Raw genomic sequence first — 24,036 nt, 5'->3', positions numbered from 1 at the left:
CACTACAGTACCCTAAGACACCCTTGCCTCGGTATCATGTGTGTCATCCAACACTGTGCCCATTCTCAATGTGTTCAGCATAGTTTTGCCTCTGAGGCATTGTTCCCTGGCCTCATTTGTATTTATCTAAAGTGTGCTACATGTGCCCATTGTACAGGCAGACCCCATTTTGCTTCTGCATCCTCACACTGGCCAGTGCCTGTGTGTCTATGTACAACAATCTGTTGAGGTTTTTTGTCACAAATATGTGTTGGCAGCCTCACAAGGTGATGTGGAGTACATTTAGGATTTCCTGATGCACTTTTTAGTAAACCCAGATTGAGAGGTGTCACTTCTTGAACTGTCTCAATCACATTGTCTCAGGTATGGGGTGTTTTTGCGGGCAAGGACTACATGTCCAAACCTTATGTCTCCTTGCCAGGTCTGACCAGTGTGTGATGATTGTCTGGACAGGCACTCAACGTGCAGTGACCCAGGCATGTTGTGCAGGGTGTCATATTTGTGCTTTGCAGCATGTGTCACTAGTTAAAAACATGTTTCCTGCTCATCCATTATTGGCACGGGTGAGTGCTCCTGATGCTATGTGGTTTGGTCTGTGTGTGCTGACATCTGTGTGGACATTCTTCGTTCACATCAGGGTGTCTCCTCAGTGCAGGTGCTCCTTATTCCAACACAATTTCAGGGCCATTTGCTAATGCATTGTCCTGTGTCTGGACATGTGTGCCACTCCAGATGACAGGTAGTGTGTCAGATGTGTTGCCAACTGTGTCATCATGGTACGGATGGCCATGTGACAGGTGGCATGTTTTAAGATGTTATTCAAGAAGTCATGTGCCCTGGCACTCACTACACTTGTCAACATGTCCCAATAGTTTATATGCTTCACTTTGATTTTTGTGAAGGACATTGATGTGCCTGCATGACAGATGTCTCCCAAGGGAGTGCACAAGTACCACTTTTACACTTTTGTGGAACACGCTGGCACGATTAGAACATAGGCACATTTCTGTCCAAAATTTGTTTAGGAATTATACATATCCATGTTCCCACAGTGTGTTAGCATTTGGGTTAGTCCTTGGTTGTTGCTGATGCCAACTTACCGGTGTCAAGTCATCCCGACCACCGTGGTGCCATGTATATGTACTTCCTGATACCACATTTCTTCTTAACATTGGCTTCTTGGCATTAGTCGGGCAGCTCATACAATGGCTGTGTAAATGTAGTTTTGTGTGCACCTCCTTGTGTGACTTCTGATATTCATGCACATGCACATGTGTGTTCTGTTCCACAGGTGGGACATTCACACATTCCAAATATGTCAATTGTGTAAAGATTTGTGCTTCCCAATGGATCAGATAGTATTACTTTTGCTTTTCTACAGTACTCACAGGTCTATGAGTGTGGGGACCCCTTCAGCATTGGCGTCTGTTATTTGGCATTGGGTGCACCAATACTATTTCGTTCACAGTGACCAGGAGGTGGCATGCCGTCATGGCCTGCCTGTGCTCCACTGTTCACAGACACTAGCTTCTCTGTATAATTGGATATCCAGTTATTTGCTGTGGTGTCCTGATTTTCATTATTTCAGGGGGCATGTTGGGTGAACCAACTGGGGAGTGCTGGGTATTCTAGATGTTCCTCATGATGCTTTTCATGATATGCACTGTGACCTATTTAGTTTGGACTCATGTGTCAGATGTACACAGGTGACTGATTATTTCCTGTCTCTTCACCTTGCCCACAGCATCATCGGGGGACACCGAGGGAGACACCTGCACGGACATGGAGGAGGGATCCAGCACCAGTGCCACCACTCCTGGCGAGTCGGCAGCATCAAGTGGCACGGAGGGCGAAGGGAGTGCGGCGGAGGACCTGGGTAGTACCACCACCGACTATGAAGCTGACGGGTCCGAGGCTGAACTCCCTGAGGGGCGGAGGCTGCTCCAACAGCTGGCAGCAGCACTACAACTGTCACCGCCCCCTCCATTCCCATCACCGCCCTCCCAGTTGCTCGGGTCCCTTCTGTCCGTGTAGGGCAACAATGTGTCTCCTTCATGCCAGGCACCGCACCCCCTGCCCCTGTCTCCCCTGCTGCCCTCACTGCCGAGTCTGTGGACATTCAGCGGCAGTTTCAGGTTGGGCAGACATCGATCCTGACTGTCCTCCATGGCCACACCAGACTGCTGACACAGATGGTGTCGTACATGGAGGGCATGTCATCAGCGATGTCTGACCAACGAATGTTGCTGAGGTCCATGGACTCGTCACTGACGGCAGCAGTGAGTGTCCTGCAGTGCTTGCTCCCCCCACCTACCCCTGCGCCATCCACACTTCCCACTCCCATTCCTGTCCCAAGCACACACACACCTTCCCAGGCAGGCACCACACCAGACACAGGCAGCACACCAACAGGGAAGGGCAAGCGCACACCTCCTGTCACGCACACTCAGGGGGAAGAAGGCACACCCACTGGGTCTAGGGCACACAGGCAGACACGCGGGCTCACAGGCAGACAGAGTCGGAGTCCGCATGCCTCACTCCCCTCGGCTCCCCTGCCCCACAGTCTGAGAAGGAGACCTACTTCGCTGTGCTGGGCCTCAGCCCCACTGTTTCACCTGCGCGCAAACGTGCAAGGCACTCCACGGGTAGAGGAGTTGAGTCCCCCCCTATCCACCACCTCCCCCGGCGCCTGGTCCTTCCCCACATGATGCCCCCACCCCAGTCGATCAACCAGAGGTATCTAATGTGCAGGCAAGCTAAGGGAGACGCGTGGCCATGTGTCCCCCCCCCAGGACTTTGTGTCTGGACTGGCCTATGGCCTTTGTAAATAGTGGCCTTTTCTACTTTTTGTTTTCATGCTGAATAAAGCATTTTGTTTTTACTTTGCACACAATTGATTTTCAGGTATTGATGTTGGTGCTGATGCTCCTTGAGTTGGGGTGGTGATCATGTGTTGGGTATCTGGGAAATGTAGTAGTCTGCTGCTCATGGGGTGGACCCTGGTATCTGCGTGGCATCACAACGTCTCTGCAATGATTCTTTGGTCGTGTATGCTCTTTGTGTTTTGAGACATTGTCCCAAGGAGTGTTCCTTCCTCTGTGGCACCTGACATCTTCCCTGCAGGGAGTTGCACCATTGTTGTGCTGACCTGTTTCTACATTCCCTTGGTGGCTGATGGATCCCTTCAACTATGTCCATGCCTGCTCAGCAATGTGTCCGGCTGCATCGTCTGTGCCATCCTTGGTAGTCACTGTACTTGTGTATAGAGTACGTTGCCATGCCTCCATGGGGAATGGTCCCTTTTCCGCACTATGCATGTGTGTACTCCCAGCCTAGCACACATATGGTACTTGTTCTGCAGGGTATTTGGTCACCTGACTGACAATTGTGGGCATTGTATCTGTGGGAAGTCCACCCTATTCCTTCCATGGAAGGCAACAACTTGGTGGCTGTGCCAGCACCTGTACATTCCTATCAGTCCTGGAATGTGCATGACAGTGTGTGTTCCCTTTGGCTCTCTTGTGGGTTTCACATAACTATACAGTCTTGTGACATGATCTCAGTGTGTGTATTGTGCTGCATCCGCCAGGGGGTGGGTGTGCATGTGTAATTTGTCATCGCACCCACATGTGGTGTGTCATGCAGTGGGGAATGACATCCACCCGTACCACTCCTGGCTCTGGTCACTTTGGGGGGCGTGTCCCCCACTCCCTACGTACCGTCACAACGGAAGTGGACACGGACGCGTACCCGTCACCACGACAATGGTGGTACGGACCGTACCCACGCTGTGGGGGCGTGGGTACGGCCCGTATCACCATTGGAGTGGTGATGGAGGGGTACGCGCCGTACCCACGCTCTGAGGGCGCGGGTACGGCGCGTACCCCTCCATCACCACAACAATGGTGCTACGGGCCGTACCCATGCCCCCACAGCGTGGGTACGGCACGTACACCTCCATCACCACTCCAATGGTGGTACGGGCCGTACCCACGCCCCCACAGCGTGGGTGCGGTCCGTACCACCAGTGTCGTGGTGACGGGTACGCGTCCACGTCCACTTCTGTTGTGACGGTACGTAGGGAGTGGTGGACACGCCCCCCAAAGTGACCAGAGCCAGGAGGTCATGCATGTACAGGACATATTTTCAATTTAACTTGGGTGGGGGTTATGTTTCCTGCCCCTCGCCCCCCCTTTGCCCCTGGGTGTTGTTCTGACCTTCTGCTACGTCTGCGTCGGTTTCTGTGCACCAGGTCTTAGGCTAGGAGGGCCGGGATGACACGTAGGATAAGGTCCATGGCTGTCCGTCGCGTACCGGTGCTCCTTCTTCGCTTCGTCCTCAATTTCCCGGCAGTTTTTGGCTACCGTAAAAAATGGTCCGTGCGGAGTAACGTAGGCACGAATCGTACTTGCTGGTCCGTAAAACGCTGCCTGACTCCGTCCGGACGTCACGTACGCGATGTCCCGGATCGGAATTGTGGGTATTTTTTCGCCGCACGTACTTTTGGACGAATCGTACAGAAATGGTATTTCTGTACGATTCGTACTTGCTGGTTTGTAAGGAGGATTTCCTGGGTACGAGTCGTACGGAGAAAACGCTCCGTACGACCATTCGTACCCGGGTTTTACAGGATCGGAATCGGCACCTGAATAAAGATAACAGTTAATAAATTATTTTAAAGTAAATATATGTATATGTATAAATTATGTTTGTGTGTTTATTTTATTTTTAATTAAGTTTAATTTTTATATTCAGTTAAAATTTATATTACATTGTAATTATTTTGTTAAAGATAATATTAATCTTTTATATTTTTAATATATATATTCTTTTTTATTTATATTTGTAAATCAATATTTTTTACATCTATATTTTTAACTTGGATATTTTTGATGCAATATTTTTGCACTTACCTGTTTAAGTATAGGGAGTCAATATTTTTACTAGCTATATTTTTTCGATATTTTTACCATCGATGTTTTTACCATCGATATTCTATCAGTGAACCCAATATAGAAAAATACAGTTCACTTGAAATAACATTATTCCTCTGTGCATTGGAAACAGTAAAAACCATTCATGGACAACATTTCTTACTCCCTCATTTACCCAATAGCTATATTATTATTAAGTCTAGATTATTTACCTTCCATAGTTTCAGAGAATGCTTTTCGGATCATTTTATTTGCTACCGACAGGAAGGAGTAATTTAATGATTAAGATAAAGTGGGTGTAGGAAACTGGGTTCTTAGTTGTGCAGGATGCGTGGCCTCAGCAGGTAATATGTCAACAATTTCCCCTTATGGGGAATCAGGCACCCAGTTGCTGCGCTCTCAGCAGAGCATTCCAAGGCCTACTCCGAGGAGGGGGTGTGGGCTAGCACACAATATTAACACTCAATAAATCATTGTCCATTCAGTACATTTTCTTTGGAAAACAAAAAGTACATTTATTACAAACACACTACTAAATGCTATGCATTAATTTAAAAATATATACATAAGGCAGCTCAAAAATACCTTAGATTGCATTATGAAATCCCATTTGACCCCTAAAGGGTCATGAGTTCCAAAATCACAGCACTTCCATTCCAGATATAACTTCAGAATATATCACTTTAAATACAACCAGCCTATTGATTCATCATTAAAAGACTATTAATCCATGTTAGAGCTGGCAGCCTAAGGGTAGTCCTCCCCAAAACATTTTGCATTCCGCCTCCATATTTGCAGATCTTGTTTTTGCTGGTCTTAGGACTCTGTGCACCTTACCACTGCTGACCAGTGCAAAAGTGCATGTGCTCGCTATTCAAAACATGGTAACACTGGCTTATCCTCAATAGGCACATTTAATTTTCTTATAACTCCCTAGTAAAGTGGTATTACGTGGACCCAGGGACTGTAAATTAAATTCTACAAGTGGGCCTGCAGCACTGGTTGTGAAACACACTTATGGAGCCCTTTCTCTCAGGCCTGCCATTGCAGCTTGTTTGTGAAGTTTTTATCTTCCATTTTGAACTGGCCTAAACCTTTTTTACTAATACATAAACGTCACCTCTAGGGTAGCCCTCGACAGCCAAAAGGGCAGGGTGCAGTGTATTTGAAAAGTTGGATATGTAATTTTACATGTCCTGGTAGTGAAAAACTAATAAATTAATTTTTCAAAACTGCGAGGCTTACTTATCACATAGGATAACATTGGAGTTACCTTATTACATTTAATAAGCTGCAAATTCCAAATGGCAACAGGTGACCAGATTATGTTTGGGGTCTTTGGAATTGTAATGTGAAATCCTAGCTGATAGTGAAATCAGATTTTAAATTAAAATTGCGAAAATGCCACTTTTAGAAAGCTAAAAGAACAGATGATGGACGGAATGCTAAATTAATCAAACATTCACCCCAATCACAGATCTGGATTAAATCCATTTTTTTTTCTCACCATGCCATGCCAGTTTAAACCCAGCCATATGCAAATCAGTCTTGACCCTGTTCTCAAAGGAAACAGTAAAGCCCGAACTGCCAGGCCAGGTCCTTCCTGGACCAGAAGCAAGCATCCTGGCACCGGTTTTGAGGTAACACCCCTCATGAGCCAGGCTAGCCTGAATCTTGTTGTGCAACGAGCACAGCACCCACGTCTGAGCATACCTTTCCCACTTAGGGTGTCAAATGTAAGAAGTACAGAGATGGACAGAATACTGAATAATGAAACATGCACCCCCAGTCACAGATCTGGGTTAAATCCATCGTTTTTTTGTTTCACGCCACTCCATTCCAGTTTAGACCCAGCCATATGCAAATCATTCTTGTCCCTGTTGCCCATGGGAATAGTCCAGCCCAAACTGCTAGGCCAGGTAGTCCCTGGACTAGAAACAAGCATCTGGGACCGGTTTCGGGGAAACACCCCTTATCAGCCAAGCTAGCTTGAATCTGGTGCCGTATCAAGCAAGAGACCCACGTCTGGGCAAACCTTTCCTACTTAGGGCGACAAATTCAAAAAGAACAGATGATGGCCAAAATGCTGAATTAATCAAACATACACCCCAGTCACAGATCTGGGTTAAATCCATTGTTTTTTTGCATGACACGCCATTCCAGTTTAGACCCAACCATATGCAAATCAGTCTTGACCCTGTACCCCATAGGAACAGTCGAGCCTGAACTGTCAGGCCTGGTTTTAGGGTAACACCCCTCATCAGCCAGGCTAGCTTGAATCTTGTGGCGTAGCGAGCACGGGACCCACGTCTGGCATTTTCCAGCCTTAGCCACCTAGTCGCTATAGTCTGTCTCTGGGTCACAAAAATGGGTGTAGCCAGCAGTTGGGCTTTGTGTATTTGTCCTTGACAGCCACCCACAATAGAGAGCTTACGTGTGCCCAGATGGGTCCTCACTGGCTGGATTGGAGGGCGAAGCTGGGGGCAGCCCTTCTTATATTTGCGTAGGCTGTGTCTTGCCTCCACACAAGGGGCTGTGCACCCCCTCTAGTTAGTCTGGAGCAAGAAAAGAGAAGGCAGGCTTCAAAGGGAAAACTCTAAAACAGTGGTTCTTAACCTGTAGTCCAGGGACCACTGGGGGTCTGTGAAGCCTACTCAGTGGGTGCGCGACTTCTTAGAGAATTGAATAATATTAACAGATTATAGAGTGTATATAAATAAAGAAGCAAAATGTACAATTGAACATTTTAAAGCATTGTGTAAATATGGAGGAATCAGAAGCTTCAAATGAAGTTAGAATCCTCAGAATGATTTATCAGAGCAGTGCAAGTGCATAATACAGAATATAGCATGGACGATGAGTGCCCTCAATTGAATTTAGAAAAGCTCCAACCTTCACATACAAATTTAGATTTTTTTAAATATATGCTTCTGAATTAAATGAAAGACTTTATCATTTTCATATTTGTTTGATGAATGCTTGTTTCTGTATTTGTTATGTGTATTTTAGTGGTTAAAATTATTGAAAATGCGTAGGCCGGGATCACCAGCATTCTGTAGTTACTCAGTGGGTGTTCATGGTTTCCAATAATTGATCAGAGAAGATCCCTGGATTTTAGTAATGGTTAGGTGGTGGTCCACACAAGTCAAAAGGTTAAGAACCATTACTCTAGAAGCTTCTCCCACTTCAAAGGCACAACTGGGTATAAAAAATACTGGACCTCAGACACCAACTCTTCAGTACACTTCTGGACCTGTGGCTGCTCTGAAGGACTGCTGCCCTGCTTTGCTTACCTGCTGCCTGCTGTCCTCTTGCCTGGGTGAGAAGGACTTGATCTGCATCTGTTGAACGCAGGACCCCAAACTGACTCCAATGGCTAGTCACTTTGTCACTGAAATGCTAGTTCAATGGGACAGAAGGCGCCAACAACCTTGAACCCAGCACCTGGACTCTGCCATCTGTGGGTCTACCCTGCCAAGTGGTACAACCAGAGTCCTGAACCTTTGGAAGTGGGCCTCCACTGATGGATCTCCAAATGCGCCGACACCCTGGCTTCCCTGAAGAAAGCCTCAGGAATTCGACATCCCAAGAAAGTCAGATGATTCTCTCCCACCCTTCGTGAGTCCAGACTTACCTGTACATGCTTGATAAGAGATGGAGGAGAAGCAAGACCCTGGAAGACCCCTTCAAAACAGCTGTCACCGCACACGACCACCTTAGAACAACAAAGGATTCAGCCCTACAAGCATGGATCAAAGCCAGTGCACTCAACAGTAAAGAACTCTTTGCCCTGGTCAAAGAATTCGCCAGGCCCAGCACAGAGACAGCAGGCATCCCACCATTCCAAGACCTCCGCAACAAACTAGGCACCTTCTTCCACAACAAGATTAACGAGATATATGACATCTTAGACAACTTTGATACCCTAGACCCTCCCATCCGTAACCACTGCACCCAATGACACCGGACACCTGTAGACCTTCCTCAGCTGGACTCCCCTCACTGCGAATGACACCCTCAAGATCATAAAGAGCATCCACTCCGGAGCCCCCTCGGACTCCTGTCTGCACCACATCTTCAACTAAGCCATCACCTTATCAACCCTGAACTCTCCTGGAAGACTCAAAACACGCAAAGATCAACCCCATGCTGAAGAAACCCACTGCCACCCGAAAGACCTCATGAACTTCAGACTCATTGCTCTACTCCTCTTCCCATCCAAAGTCATCAAGAACGTCATCATTGCCCAACTTTCAAGTTCATCGAAGTGAACCACATCCTGGACCTCTCCCAATCCGACTTCTAAAGCAACCACAGCACTGAGACCATCATTCTCACCGCCACTGATGATGTCCGCACCCTCCTCGATTGAGGCAGAACTGCAGTCCTCATCCTCCTGGACCTCTTGCCCACCTTTGATACCGTCTCTCACTGCACCCTATGCACACGATTCCACGACTCCGCAATGAAGCCCTGGAATGGGGCAGCTCCTTTCTCGCCGGCCAAACACAGAGTCAGACTGCCACTGTTCCACTACGAACCCACAGAGATCAGCTGCGGTGTGCCTCAGGGCTCCTCCCTGAGGCCCACTCTCTTCAACATCTACATAGCCCAGCTTGCAGCCATTGTCAGGAACCATGGACTCAACATCATCTCCTACACCGATGCCACCCAGCTGACTCTCTCCCTCACCAACGAACCCACAGTCGCCAAGACCAACTTCCATGGCGGCATGAAGGCTGTTGCCACCTAGATGAAGAACAGCTGTCTCAAGCTCAACTCAGAGAATACTGAAGTCCTCATCATGGGCTCTACCTCCTCTGCCTTGGAAGACTCCTGGTCGCCCGCAGCACTTGGAACCTCCCACACCCACAGACCACGCACGAAACCTAGGCATCATCCTGGACTCCTCGCACACAAGAGCTGCCAGATCAATGCAATCTCATCATCCTGCTTCCACACGCTACACCTGCTTCGAAAGATCTTCAAGTGGATCCCCACCGAGTCCAGAAAGACAGACACCCACAAACTCATCAGCAGCAGATTCGACTACGGCAACGCACTCTACACTGGCATCACCCAGAAATTCCTCAAGAAACATTCAGAACGCCTCCACCAGACTCATCCTCAAAATCCCCCACTGTAGCTAAATCAGCGGCCACCTGAGAGACCTCCACTTTCAATGTTCTGCAACCCAGGATTTAAGGTATTTTGTTCAAAGGGCCTAACTGGCTACATGTAGCCAGTACGCACTCCATCACCGTCGGCTTGAACCTGTGGCTTTGTTCCAGTCTGGTGTGACCAGATATCCACTGTTAGCACTTTGTTATCCACAGTTGGCTCTTTGTTATGTTGATGCTGATTCTTCAAACTCTTTAACGTTGAATATCTCCAATTTTACTGATTGGAATCTTGTTGTTTTGGTCTTGTTTTATTTATTAAAATTACTCTATTTTTCCCGTTTGGTGTGGATTCTTTTGTGGTGTGTTTCACTGTGTTACAGTCTGACGTTCTGCACAAATACTTTACACATTGTCTCTGAGTTAATTGTTAAGTGTAACTGCTCTGTGCCAAGCTACTAGAGTGTTGATTACAAATTAATTTAGGGTTTGCTTGTGACTTCACTCTGAGATCTGGCTCTTTGGTGTTCTATTTGGAATGAGAAAGAAGCCAAACTTAATCAGGCAGCCATTAGAGATTGTTTATCTTGTGAGCATGGTTCGGCCATCTCATGGTTAAAGTATATCAAAGAGAGTTTCTCAGTGTTGGGATGTGCACATGTGTTTGAATACCCTGAGACAATTGTGAAGAAAGACAGAAACTGGGTCCAGGACTGTTTTTTAAAGCATAAACAAGCTACTAGGGAACTAACGGAAGTGGCTAAACCAGCAGTCTGAGATTATTGTATCATTCAAAGGGCGCAAACTACTGCTCCATACTTATTATATGTGATTAATGTGTATGAGAGAACACTGCTGGCAAGGATCAGGTTAGGCGCCTTCCGTTGGTTAATTTGTTTTCCCCTTGGCCAGTATTCTTCAGATTCCATTTGTATTTGTCCATATGATGAGCATTCAAGCCAAACCATTTTACACTTTGTCTTCTTTCGTCAATTTTACTTTCCGTACACAAGAACATTTTTACTACCGCTATTACGTAAACATAGATTTTCTACGTGTAAATCTGCCCTATTTTACCTGCTGCAACTCAATGACCACTGTGTATGCCACGCAGTTGCTGGCTTCTTGAAGTGTGTTTTAGCCAAAAGAAGGAGCATGTTGTTTTGATGAAATAGTTTTTATTTTCCAATATATAAAGTATTGTGGGTCTAGTAACGTAAAATGAAAGTTTGTCCCTGGCTATTTTACATTTTATCCATCTTGTTGTGTTTGTTAGGTTTGATGTCCGTGGATTCAAAATGTATGCACTGTCACTTTACTAATTGTAAATGATTCTATAATGTTTAGTCTTTTTAACATATGTGTTTTATATTGCGTGTTTCTTTCTTATTGTATGTATCTTTTATGATCTGCCTTCGAGAGAACGAATGAAGACGAATGCGATGCGATGCACTCTGTTACTGTCTAAAGTTCTGCACAAAAACTTTACACATTGTCTCTAAGTTTAGTCTGACTGCTCTGTGCCAAGCTACCAGAGTGTTGATCAGAAGTTAATTTAGGTTTGCTTGTGACTTCACTCTGAGAAGTATTTTGGTTGCTGCTTGAAAGGGTTACACATAATCTCAAACAGTAAACCCATTCCTTACAATTCACATTTTTAAATCAATAATAGCCATGTATAAATGCAATGATTATTGTCAATGAAGCAATTCAACAAGGTTCACCAATCACTGTCAGCATAAATGGTTAATAAAGCATCTAAAATAAGCATAACATGTCTGTCTTTCTTATACACTTTCATGCCTTATGAAATTCAACTATAGTACTGGCCCCCTACAGGGTGTTGCACTCCCAGCTGTTGAGTGAATGCTCCAGCCATAGTAGTGCTAGAAATGATAATGAAAATCCTACGGGGTCATGGCTTCCCTGACTCCACAAACGTAGGGTCACTTTTGAATTTCACTGGGGGGTGGGCTGATGCCTCCACAACATTTTTGGTGGTGTCACTGCCTTCCTCGGGCCACCACAAGCACCAAACCAACAAAGACGAATAAGCTCCGCAAAACATTATGTGGCATTCCCAGACGGGAGCATAAGTATTTTATTAGTGGCTCAGTCACTTATTGTTACCAGCGTGTGGCCTTGCAGTTCATACTCTTTTTCCTTTTCTTTTGATTGTTCAAGGTCCCCTGTCCCACCCGGCACCCCACCTTCCCTCCTTGTTGAGGCCAGCTCATGGAGCCTACCCCCTGCTGCCCCAGCCAGATCCCTGCCTGACCAGCACTTCTTCTTGCTGGTGCAAGGGTTGGCAGCATGCCTCTCCCCTGCCCCCTCCATGCAGGCAGGGTGTCTGATATGTAGTGGCTGCCCTGCTCCCCTCCAGACACAGGCATGGTGAGTGGGGGCAAGGCCACCATTATTGAGGGGTGCAACTATCCTCCCCTATTCTCCTGTGGTTGTCAGGGACTCGGAGATGGAGTGCCAGGCTCCTTGTTTCTCTCCTGGGTGGACGTGATGGCCCTCCCCTTCGTCTTGCATTAGCTCCTGGGGAGATTTGGAACCTTGGGGCAGCTGGAGAGGTGGAGAGGGGGCCCCATATATGCTCCCTCTCCAGGATTAATTATAAAACCAATCTTGCACCTACCCTTGGGCCTTGGCCCACTCTGGGGGTCATTTCTCACTGGTGTGGTGGAACCCCACACATTTTTTATCTCACTGGGGGTCAAAGGTCACCAAACTTGAAAAAGGCATAAGTCAGACCTCGGTGGGCCAATTTGGACAATCCTGGCTCATTGTCCTCCTTGTGGTGATCTCTAGCCACCAGGACTAGTTCCAGCAGGCCTCCTGGCCTCAAAAGTGGTGTTCTTGTGGAGAGGTGGTCTTACTGACTCCGTGCAGCAGGTTTCCTCCTTTCCTCAGTCTCTGTGCTCCTTTCTTCTTACTTGGGCACACCAGTCCAGATTTCCACCCAACTGGTTCTCAGGGATCAAAGTGGGGCATTCTCTCTGGCCCTTGGAGAGACCTACTGGTCCTGAGGTCAACTGGGGGCAGAGTCCTTAGTCCCTTAGGACATCAAGGGTTTGTCCATCCAGTAGTCCATGGCTGTTGCAGACTTTACAGTCCCTTGTACAAAAGTTGTTAAATGGGGGTGAAAAGCACTAGAAACCAGGCACCCCTTGCCAATCCTAGGGTGCCACAACACCTCTCCACCCCTGTCTCAACCTCCTGCATAGCATGCTGGGATGATTCAAGAAGGCATCATCCAGGAGTCACTGATCGCATCTACTCTGCGGGCCTCAGCTCTGCCCCCTCACTGACATCCCTGCCTGGGCCTTTCTCACCAAAACCTTAAAGAGGAGCCCCCTCCTGTGTTGGCTTCAGTTGTCTTGGCTTCCTCCTTTGTTCAGTGGGCATGGGCTGCCCCCAGCCCTGGTAATTAACAGATGCATATTTTCTTCCCCACACCTTCCTGCTGAGGAACTGAGTGAAGCACTGTTAAATAGTCCTGTTGTGTAGGGAGGCCTTTGTTTCACCTGCTGGGGAGCGGAGAAAATAACTTGGCCCAGCAGGGCAACATATGGCCTGGCTTTGATCCTGAGTTAAACCAGAGAAATATGAACATTCTGGATGACCCATAAAATGTACATATATGGTCTCGCGTAGTCATAGTGGGCACACATGTTTCACCTCAGTGTCATAACTCACAGGGCTTTGAAGGCCTAAGGGACAAGAAACAGCACTCTAAGGCCGATTTCACCCTAAATGTAGAATACACTGTCTTAGCAGACAAAACAGTAAACCATACTGACTTGACCTATGAGTGCCCACTAACATTAAAAGGCCTACTCCAGTTGAATAGCTAACCCTGCAGATTCCCCTCTGTGCCAGGCTATCTGTGTGCAGTCACCGGGCTTTGCACAACAGTAGTCTCACACATGCAGCCCCCACCATTATGCACAATGTTCACATGCTCCTTACCCTTGCTGTGTCTCAGCATCCCTATCTTCAAAGGCAGACACTGATGGTAAACATGCACCATCCAATTACCATGTGATTACTGTTTGTTAGACACAAGTAGTGAGATTTACCCACAGTAAGACCTACACAGCAACAGGTGATCAAAAAAGCAAAACATCTGTGGTAAATAAATAGGCGGATTCCATTTAGCAACAGTAGGGCATTGAAACAGTTTAAAGGTGTTTGAGGATTAAGATGTATGAATGTATACAATTAAGGTAATTAAATACAGTCTTTCTTCGTGAATAGTGTACAATACAATGTTCTTCCACAGGTCAGGAGAATGTTTTGACAAGGTACCTTGGATTTATCATATCCTAAAAAGTAAATTCAACCTAATCTGATGCCTTTTTCATGGACCTTACCATGATTTCTTCTTTAAAATGTTTTTTTCTAATCTTTTTCAGGTTCTAGCTATATGTCCCAAGGACATGAGGGCTGACATCTGTGTACATCTAAATAGGAAGGTTTTTAATGAACATCCTGCATTTCGATTGGCTAGTGATGGTTGTCTTCGAGCCCTTGCTGTAGAGTTTCAGACTATTCACTGCGCTCCTGGAGATCTCATCTATCATGCAGGTGAAAGCGTGGATGCTCTCTGTTTTGTGGTATCAGGATCCCTAGAAGTTATCCAGGATGAAGAAGTGGTGGCCATTTTAGGTACAGTAATACCTACCTACAGCAATGTAGGGGCGATATGGATGAAGCTAATACACTGAGATATTATGTGTTTTTATAGAATTACAACCAGCTGTTAAACAACTATTTTATATTTGGTTTTAATCAATGAAACACAGACTTGTGTTCATTTATTACACATACTATGTGAGCATTGAATGTTGCATTTTCTTCCTTATGTAATATGGCGTATATTGAATGTTTGGTAGATTGCTATTGTTACATTTAGATACCGGTAGCTGCTTCAATTAATCTGCTTTTTTTGTTTTATATTTGTTTATTGACTTTACTTGGAACAAAAGCCTGTGTACATCAGTATATGACGCATTATAGCTGAGAGTCCAGATAGGGACCACAGAATCGCTTGCATATAATTGTATGTAGCATGTTTTAACATTGCAGGTGAGGTACATGCCATACAGTCACCCCATGGGTAAATTCCAATCACCAGATTAAATCCCCATGATTGGGTGAGGGTAGACTCATGGGTTCATTGTATACTTTGCCCATCTGTCTCTTAGATTCTTCACTCTCTTACATGTAAACATAGGTTTTTCAATAATGAAATCCCCTGAAATCTAAAGATGCATATTCTTAGAAGTTATTATTTAGATGTTATTGGACTCTGTCCCAAATGTTTTTTATACAAGCTAGGCGAGCGCCTGAGATTTTTTTTACTGATCTGTAAGGATAACCCATATATATCAATTTATGGTACAATTTCATCTATTACATAAACAGTGCCCAAAGAGTAAGTATACCTAAGATTCCTAGGATGATGGATGTTATACTTCAACAGAGTGTTCAGTGCAGTGGTATTAGTGTATAGGCATGTATATAGTACACCTAGGGGCCGATTTCGATCCTGTATTTTGTTTTCCCGTACGACTCGTATCCGTATTTTTTTACGTACGAATCGCACAAGTACCGTACAAACGGTGAAGTACGATTCGTATGGGAAAAATACATACGAATCGCCTCGGGAAAAGTCTACGAGACGTCCCCGGACAGTTTTACGTACGAGTAGTAAAACTGAAGTCTGAGCGCACAAGTCCGATCCGTACCGGCGTTCCGAATGCACAAGCGTGTGGAAAACGTCCCGTACGGAGCGAACTGTGTACGACCCCTATACCGGGTACACGTATGTATGCGCCGTACCCCCAGCCCCGTATGTACGTGCCGTAACCCCAGCCCCATATGTACGCGCCGTATCCCCACCCCAGCCCGTATGTACGTGCCGTACCCCCAGCCCCATATGTACGCGCCGTACCCCCAGCCCCGTATGTACATGCCGTACCCCCAGCCCCGTATGTACATGCTGTACCCCCAGCCCCGTATGTACGTGCCGTACCCCCAGCCCCGTATGTACGTGCCGTACCCCAGCCCCGTATGTACGCGTCGTACCCCCACCCCAGCCCCGTATGTATGCGCCGTACCCCCAGCGCTATGCGCTGGGGGTACGGCTAGTACATACGGGGCTGGGGCTGGGGTACGGCACATACATACAGGGCTGGGCTGGGGGTACGGCACATACATACGGGGCTGGGGGTACGACGCGTACATACGGGGCTGGGCTGGTGGTACGCCTGGGGTACGGTGCGTACATACGGGGGGTGAGGAGTACGGTCCGTACATACGGGGGTGGGGGGTACGGTCCGTACATACGGGGGGTGGGGGGTACGGTCCGTACATGGGAGGGTGGGGGGTATGGTCCGTACATATGCACTGTTGGGGTACGCACCGTACATGATGACACGTACAATGTGGGTGATGGTGTGTACGTCGCGTAGTGGGCCCCCTTTTCCTCATGCATCGCGGCGTACTTAGCTATTCCGGCACTTTTTGGCTCCCGTAAAAATATAGCCGTGCGGAGTGCTCTGGGTACGAATCGTACTTGCTGGTCCGTAAAACGCTGCCTGACTCCGTGCGGACGTCGCGTACGCACTGTCCAGGATCGGAATTGTATGTATTTTTTAGCCGTACGGTGTTTTTTACGATTCGTACGGAAATGGTATTTCTGTACGAATCGTACTTGCTGGTTTGTACGGTGGAATTCCCGGGTACGAGTCGTACGGAGAAAACGCTCCGTACGACCATTTGTAACCGGGATTTACAGGATCACAATCGGCACCAGAATGTTAAAACCAACTTCACTAAAAGATGTATTTTATCATTCTGAGTTCAGGCATACTAAACTCGAATTTCTACCATGTTCCCTGGGTCAGTTAGGATTATAAGGTGTTCTAATTAAACTGCCCATTCTGGCCTATGGGGACTGGTTGCCTTGTAATAGTGAAAAACGAAAATGGCTGTAATTCACTATTAGTGTCACACACATCAGGGCATGTCCTACCTTATCCTTACAATGCACCCTGCCCTTGGGCCTAGCTTAGGGGTATCTGATATGAAGAAAAGGGAAGGTTTAGGGACTGGTAAGTGGGTTCACTTACCCAGTCAGCATGGCAGTACTAGACTGCACACTGGCTCTGCAATGGCAGGCCTGAGACACACTTTACAAGCTGCTTCTGTGGGTGGCACAACCAGTGCTGCAAGCCCACCAGCAGCATTTGATTTACAGGCCCTGGGCACACATTGTGCAAAATACTAGGGTCTGACAAGTAAATCAAATAACCTAATCACGGAGTCACTAAATACATCAATTTAACATAGAGAGCACTTGCACTGTGGCACTAAATAGCAGTGGCACAGTGCCCAAAGCATCTTAAACCAGCAAACAGTAAAAAATGGAAGGGAGACTCATGCCAATGGTACCAGGTCTAACAGTTCCCATTCCCATTCTGCCTTTGCAGAGGGCGGGCAAGGAGCTGTGTGGCCAGTGCACTTCTGTGTCTCATACACGGACTGGGTGATCAGACACCACACTGTTCGCATTGTGTCCCAGGGATGGAGACCTGGGACACCAGCAGTAAATTATTCCCAGGGTGTGGGGTTCCCGGGGTATTTTTTAGCACGTGAGGGTGCCTCATTCCCCCCCAAACAAAAATGAATAGCACAGCTGTGCCAGCCCAACTGTGTCACGGGGAGTGGGGGCTCAAGGACACCAGGAGTAAATCGGCACTGGTGATGAGGTCCCCTGAGCCATTTTATGGGCCACTCCTGTGGTTATTATCTATAATTGAAATTGGCACCTTTTTTTGGGATGGGTCACAGTATTGTAGTTAAAAATGTAATTTAAAAAATCAACTTTTAACCCTGGTGGTTCTTCTGGGACCCTCTCACAAGGACTAGGGATACAGGGTAGCCTTAACCTGCTGCCTACTATTATTTTTGCTGCTAATATCCAGGATACAGGACTAAGTTCATAAGTCCTCTAATGGCCACTGCAACATTTCTATTAATGTTGCAGCCAGATAATCAGAGCGCTCACTCTGAAAAAGCTCCCCTAGCCTATCACAAGTCTTAAAGTTTTGAATTTCTGCCCAACGGTTCAGCTATACATACATTTTCAACCCTAAGATGAGAAAAACTACTGAACGGGTACTACATCAAATAAAAAAAAAAACACTTTCTGGGTAAAGATCCAGCTTTCTGGTGTAATTCCATTTAACTGTTTGGGATGTAGGGCTTCTCGAACTTTCCTATGGTAATTTTATCGTGAATTTGTGTTTTAGGAGCCCCTATGTCTTTGCCCCTGCTTGAAGGACCACCCTGAACCTTTCAAAGAAGGAGCTGAGGTAGATGGACTTTTTTCAGGAGCTTTTTCTCCAGTTGGCCATTTCAGTACCATGGATCCAGAGAAGTATCAATGGAAATGGAACAATGTGATTGGCTGGCTGCCAAAGGGAAAATGTTGCTGCCACTATTACAGAATTCCTGGACTCAGTCCTGTATGTGGTATCACGGGTCAAACCCAGTATGACAGTACCACATATGTTTTTTATAAAAGTAAGAAAGGTCTGGCTAGACTCTGTACCCATCCACCATTATCCAGGCCGCAGAATATGTGTAGCAGGGGATTGGCTATCCATGTCATTTGAGATGTCATCATTGATGTCATCAGTGATGTCACTGACCATGTCATGAGTGATGTAATATGTGACATCATCAGCAGTGCATTGCGGGGGCGTGAGTTATAGTTAGCTCAACTAACTATAACGGCCGAATTTCTCTGGTTTTGTACGTGTGAAATGTCCAACTAACTATAACATCCCTGAAACCTGTGGTTTTTTCACAAAATTTCCAAGGTTTTTCAAATGCTAATTTCTAACTATAACGTCCCTGTAACCTATGCTTTTTTCAGTGAATTTCAAAGGTTTTTTAAATGCTAATTTCTAATTTTGCCTACAGAGGTAGGACATGTGCAGAAAGAGGAAGAAAGGCGCATGAAGAAGCAAGATAAATGCAGAAAGAGGCAACAGAAGTCCAGAAAGACGAAGAAAGGTGCAGAAAGAAGCAAGAGATGTGCACATAGAACCAACAGAGGAGCAGAAAAAGGCCTTGTTGCAAAGTCATCCTGTGCCCCCAACTTTTTGCTGACGGGTACTGGTGGTAACTGACTCTGACTAACCAGGCCTAGAGCCAGTGCTATGCTAAAAGACACTTAGAAAACAGTGAAAACACCTACATACACTAGGGAACACTATGCATTGGGGTTCCCCTGTGATTGACATGACCTACTCTGTAAGGCCCTAGTATATAATAGGCAAGGAGGATTAAAACTACCTCTAAGTCAGAAGGCAGAAAGATTCTTCTTTAAGTAGTAGTCACGTTTGCAGAGTGGTGGAGAAAGGGTGCTGGGCCTCAAACCAGCACTCAGGAATTCCGCTGCATAGGACTTAGAGGAGGTACCAAGAGGGCTTCTTGGCCCCCAAAGTCCCTCAGGAGTAAATTGGACTTCATCCCCCATCCCATAGTCTGCCAGGAGGCGCATTTGCAGAGTGGTAGAGAAAGGGGGGCATGTCCTCCTTAGATGTCTCAGTAATCCCACTGTGTAACTTACTACAGGTAACAAGAAAGGTAGTTAGCCCACAACGACAACCTTGGGGACCAACTACCCGCCCTATTACCTCCAGTAAACCCCTTAAAGCAGGATTGCTAAGTTCTCATAGCAGGCCACACCCCCTTTGCCCACCACTCTGCAAACGCACTCCCTGGCATGCTCTTGGATGGGGATTGAAGTCTTCTTAGCTGCTGGGGGTCCTTTAGGGGCCAACTAGCCTATGACTTACCTCCAGTGAGCCCCACCCAGTGGGACTGCTGAGAGGTGGACAAAGGCCATGCCCCCTTTCCCCACCACTCTGCAAACGCACCTCCTGGTGGGTTTTAAGTTGGGGTATTAAGTCCCCTTCATTCCTGATGGTCCCTGGGGGCCAATTAGCCCACCAGGTACCTCCAGTAAGTGCCACACACCTGGATTGCTGAGAGTGGTCTGAGGCCACGCCCCTTTTTACACCACTCTGCAAACGCGGCTCCTGGTGCACTGCTGCTTGGGGGATGATGTCCTCTTGTGTCCTGAGGCCTTCAGGGGACAAGAGAACCTCATCGCCCCACCATGATGTGGGCCAGGAGGCGCGTTTGCAAAGTGGTGTAAAAAGGGACGCGGCCTTGGACCACCTCTCTGCAAACCAGTTTTGTGGGGCTTACTGGAGGTACCTTTTGGGCCAGTTGTCCCACAGGGACCCTCAGTATTCACGGGGCAAATTTTCCGATATTACAACGCGCCAGCGGGCGCGTTTGCAGAGTAGTGCAGGGAGGGGGGCCGGCCTCCAGCATGATGCCAGCTTTTTTGTTTTTTTTAGAAGGGGGCTGTTCGGCCCGGGAGCCCCATCCCCCAGGCGATGTGGTCCCCGGGGTCTGGGAGCCCCCCACATCCATTTAAAGAAGCTCCGGGGAGGTGGCGGTCCCCGGGGCTGTGGGGGCCACGTGCCCCCACATATAATTAGCATTGCCCCGGGAAGGTGGTGGTCCCCGGAACCTGCCCCACCCTGGGGCAAATTAAAATGAAGCCCGGGAGTCCACGCTTCATTTTTTAAAATTTTCTAGGCAAGATTCACTCACCCAGCGCAAATTCTGCAGTTTTTAAAATGGAAAATGCTTTTTTTGGCCCTGGGGGTCCCTGTGGGACACCCTGAGCAGGCCTAGGGGGTCAGGGTGTTTCTACCCTGCCCCCTTTTCTTGTTTGTCACCTTTTTTGTAACCCTTTTTCTTTTGACTCGGTTACCAAGTCACAAGATGGCTGCCAACACTTCCAGGTTTGGAGTGGTGGCAGCCAATCAGAGTGAAGCTCGTGCCCGGGAGGAGTCGCGACTCCTATTCAGTGCTCAGATGTCGGTATTTGTATTTTTCAAATGGCTCAGCAACTACTGAACAGATTTACCCCATAAAAGAGGGCACTTTCTGAACCCAGAGCTACCTTTTTGCCAAATTTGGTATAATTCTGTTCAGTAGTTCGGCCTGTAGCCTGTTCCAAAATTTCCTATGGAAATTAACATGGAGAAAACGTGCTTTGGAACCCCCCTTTTTTCTCGCCGCCGCTTAACGAATCACCGCAAAACTTTCAAGACAGGAGCTGACCGGAGCGCCCCATTAGTTTTGAAAATTTCGCGAAGATTCGTCAAACGGCGCTAAAGTTATTGGCAAATCTAAAAACGCTTTTCCTATGGAATCTAGGTTCTAACTATAACTACCTACTAGCGACCGCCAGTATATAGATATATATATAAAATTAAATAAAAAAATACATATTATTTAAAAAATGCAAAAAAACTACTAATAATTTTAACAAGACTATTTCCACTACAGTATGTGCAACAGTAGGGAAAGCGTTGAACACCGAAGGTGTAGAATTTACTATTACCACTTCAGTGTGTGCAACAGTAGAGAAAGCGTTAGATGCCAGAGGTGTAAACTTTATTATTCCCACTCCAGTCGGGGCAACAGTAGTGAAAGCATTGAACTCAGGAGGGGTAATATGTACTATTGGCATTCTAGTGTGTGAATTAGTAGGGAAAGCATTGGACTCAGGAGGGGAAAAATGTCCTATTCCCACTCCAGTGTGCGCAACACTAGGGAACGCGGTGGACTCAGGAGGGGTCACCTTTACTATTCCCACTCCTGTCTATGCAACAGTAGGGAAAGCATCGGACTAAGGAAGGGTAAAATTTACTTTTCCCACTCCACTCTGTGCAACAGTTGAGAAAGCATTGGACTCAGGAGGGGTAACATTTACTATTCCCACTCAAGTAGGTGCAACATTAGGGAAAGCGTTGACTCAGGAGAGGTAAAATTTACCATTCCCACACCAGTTGGTGTAACAGTAGGTAAAGCGTTAGACTCAGGAGGGTAAAATGTACTATTCTCACTCCAGTCTCTGCAGCATTAAGAAAAGTGTTGGACTCAGGAAGGGTAACATTTACTATTCCCACTCCAGTGAGTGCAACAGTAGGTAAGGCTTAGGGCTCAGGAGGGGTAAAATGTACTATTCCCTCTCAAGTAGGTACAACAGTAGTGAATGCCTTGGACTCAGGAGGGGTTACGTTTATTATTCCCACTCCAGTCTGTTCAGAAATAGGGAAATCGTTGGACTCACGAGGGGTAAAATTTACTATTCACACTCCAGTCGGTGCAACAGTAGGAAAAGCATTGGACTTAGGAGGGGTTAAATGTACTATTCCCACTCCAGTCTATGCAACATTAGGGAATGCATTGAATTCAGGAGATGTAACATTTTCAATTCCCTCTCCAGTCTGTGCAACAGAAGGGAACGTGCGGGACTTAGGAGGGGTAAAGTTTACTAGTCCTACTCTAGTCTGTGCCACAGCAGGGAAAGCATTGGACTGAGGAAAGGTAAAATTTACGTTTCCCACTCCACTCTGTGCAACAGTAGAGAACGCATTGGAATCAGGAGGGGTAACATTTACTATTCTCACTCAAGTAGGTGCAACAGTAGGGAAATCGTTAGACTAAGAAGGGGTTACATTTACTATTCCCACTCCATTCCCTGTTACAGTACAGAGAGAGTACTTCCTTTCAAACAAATAACATATTTTAACAACTTTATTAAATACCAAAAATATAAAATTCTAAATATAAAAATTAAGGGCCTGATTACGGCTTTGGCACAGCGGTACTGGCGCAATGCCACCTTCGCTGCACCAAAGCCCAGCAAGGACCGCCGACCGTATCACAAATTGAAATGTGCAATTCATAATACAGTCGGCGGTCCATGGCAGTGCCTTAAAAACAATCCCAGGACAGCGTGGATGGTGACATCCATGCTGTGCTGGAACTGGGGGGAATATAGACAGGGGGGCACATGTTGTGCCCTCCAAGTGTATCTCCCTGGCGTGGGGGATTTCTTGCACCGCCAGGTTTTTAATGGTAGGGCTCTGCCATGAAAAGGTTGGCAGTGTAAGAACTCAAAATATGCTGAGCGGGACTGCGTCAGTTCCTGCTCAGCATAATGAGTTGTGGCACTCCTGTGCCACAGCCAGGAAAAAAATTTAGCCTGGCGTAGCAGGCAGTCCACCGCTGATACAACTTTATAAATAGTAATCGGCAATACGGTGAACCACCATTCCTGCGCCACCAAGAGTCTGTCACAAGACTGCCAGACTTGTAATCAGGCCCTTAATGTCTACATTTTATTAAAAAAATAAAAACAATAACATAAATATTCAATTTTTAATAATTATTATCAATTAAAACAAATATTATTAGTATAATTAACATCGATATTAAGAACAGAGGCGCTCATTACAATGCCGGTCAGATAAGGAGATGGCAGTCCGGCTTCCACTATTACAATGCGACTGCCTTCACTGCTGTCAGAATGTGTATTTTTACTATTGCAGCTTGTGCTGCGGGCTGCAGCCAAGCCGCAATAGTAAAAACGCACTTTTAAAACAGCCATGTACTGTTTGGCAGGCACTATGCTGTACCTGTCACACTATGCATTGATGTTTGGCGTCACCACAGGTCTCATACCGGAGGCTGTGGGGAGATGGGGTCCCTGCTGGGTGCCCCAAATTCACTTTCCGACAGCCTTTCCATTAAGAAAGACCGACATGGAAAGGCCGTGGGAAACGGACATCATAATCCCGACAGCGATGCCTGAGCATTTGGGGATTATCTGTCCCACCGACACCCCATCGGGCTCCTTGAGCCTATCGGAAGTGCAACGGAATTGCTCAGCGGGTTTCCCTCCGACCGCCAGTATCATAACAGGGCGGTCGGAGGGAATCCTATGATATTGGGCGGAAAGCCTTCGAAGAGCTGTCAGATGGCTTTCCGCCCAACATCATAATCAGGCCCATAGTTATTTTTGT

The 24,036-nt window shown here is 46.7% G+C and overlaps 1 protein-coding gene across 2 annotated transcripts in view; it reads left to right on the top strand.

Annotated features, from left to right (window-relative positions):
• KCNH5 (potassium voltage-gated channel subfamily H member 5) overlaps positions 1–24,036 on the top strand; it is an 825,104-nt gene that overhangs the window by 679,548 nt on the left and 121,520 nt on the right. For both annotated transcript variants that reach the window (XM_085626196.1, XM_085626195.1), the window contains exon 10: positions 14,479–14,731. In XM_085626196.1, the coding sequence (XP_085482322.1) occupies positions 14,479–14,731 (253 nt within the window). The remainder of the gene's footprint in view (positions 1–14,478; positions 14,732–24,036) is intronic.

This window comes from Triturus cristatus, chromosome 9, assembly GCF_964204655.1.
Source record: "Triturus cristatus chromosome 9, aTriCri1.1, whole genome shotgun sequence".
Classification (NCBI taxonomy): domain Eukaryota; kingdom Metazoa; phylum Chordata; class Amphibia; order Caudata; family Salamandridae; genus Triturus; species Triturus cristatus.
This window is presented reverse-complemented; position numbering and strand designations above follow the sequence as displayed.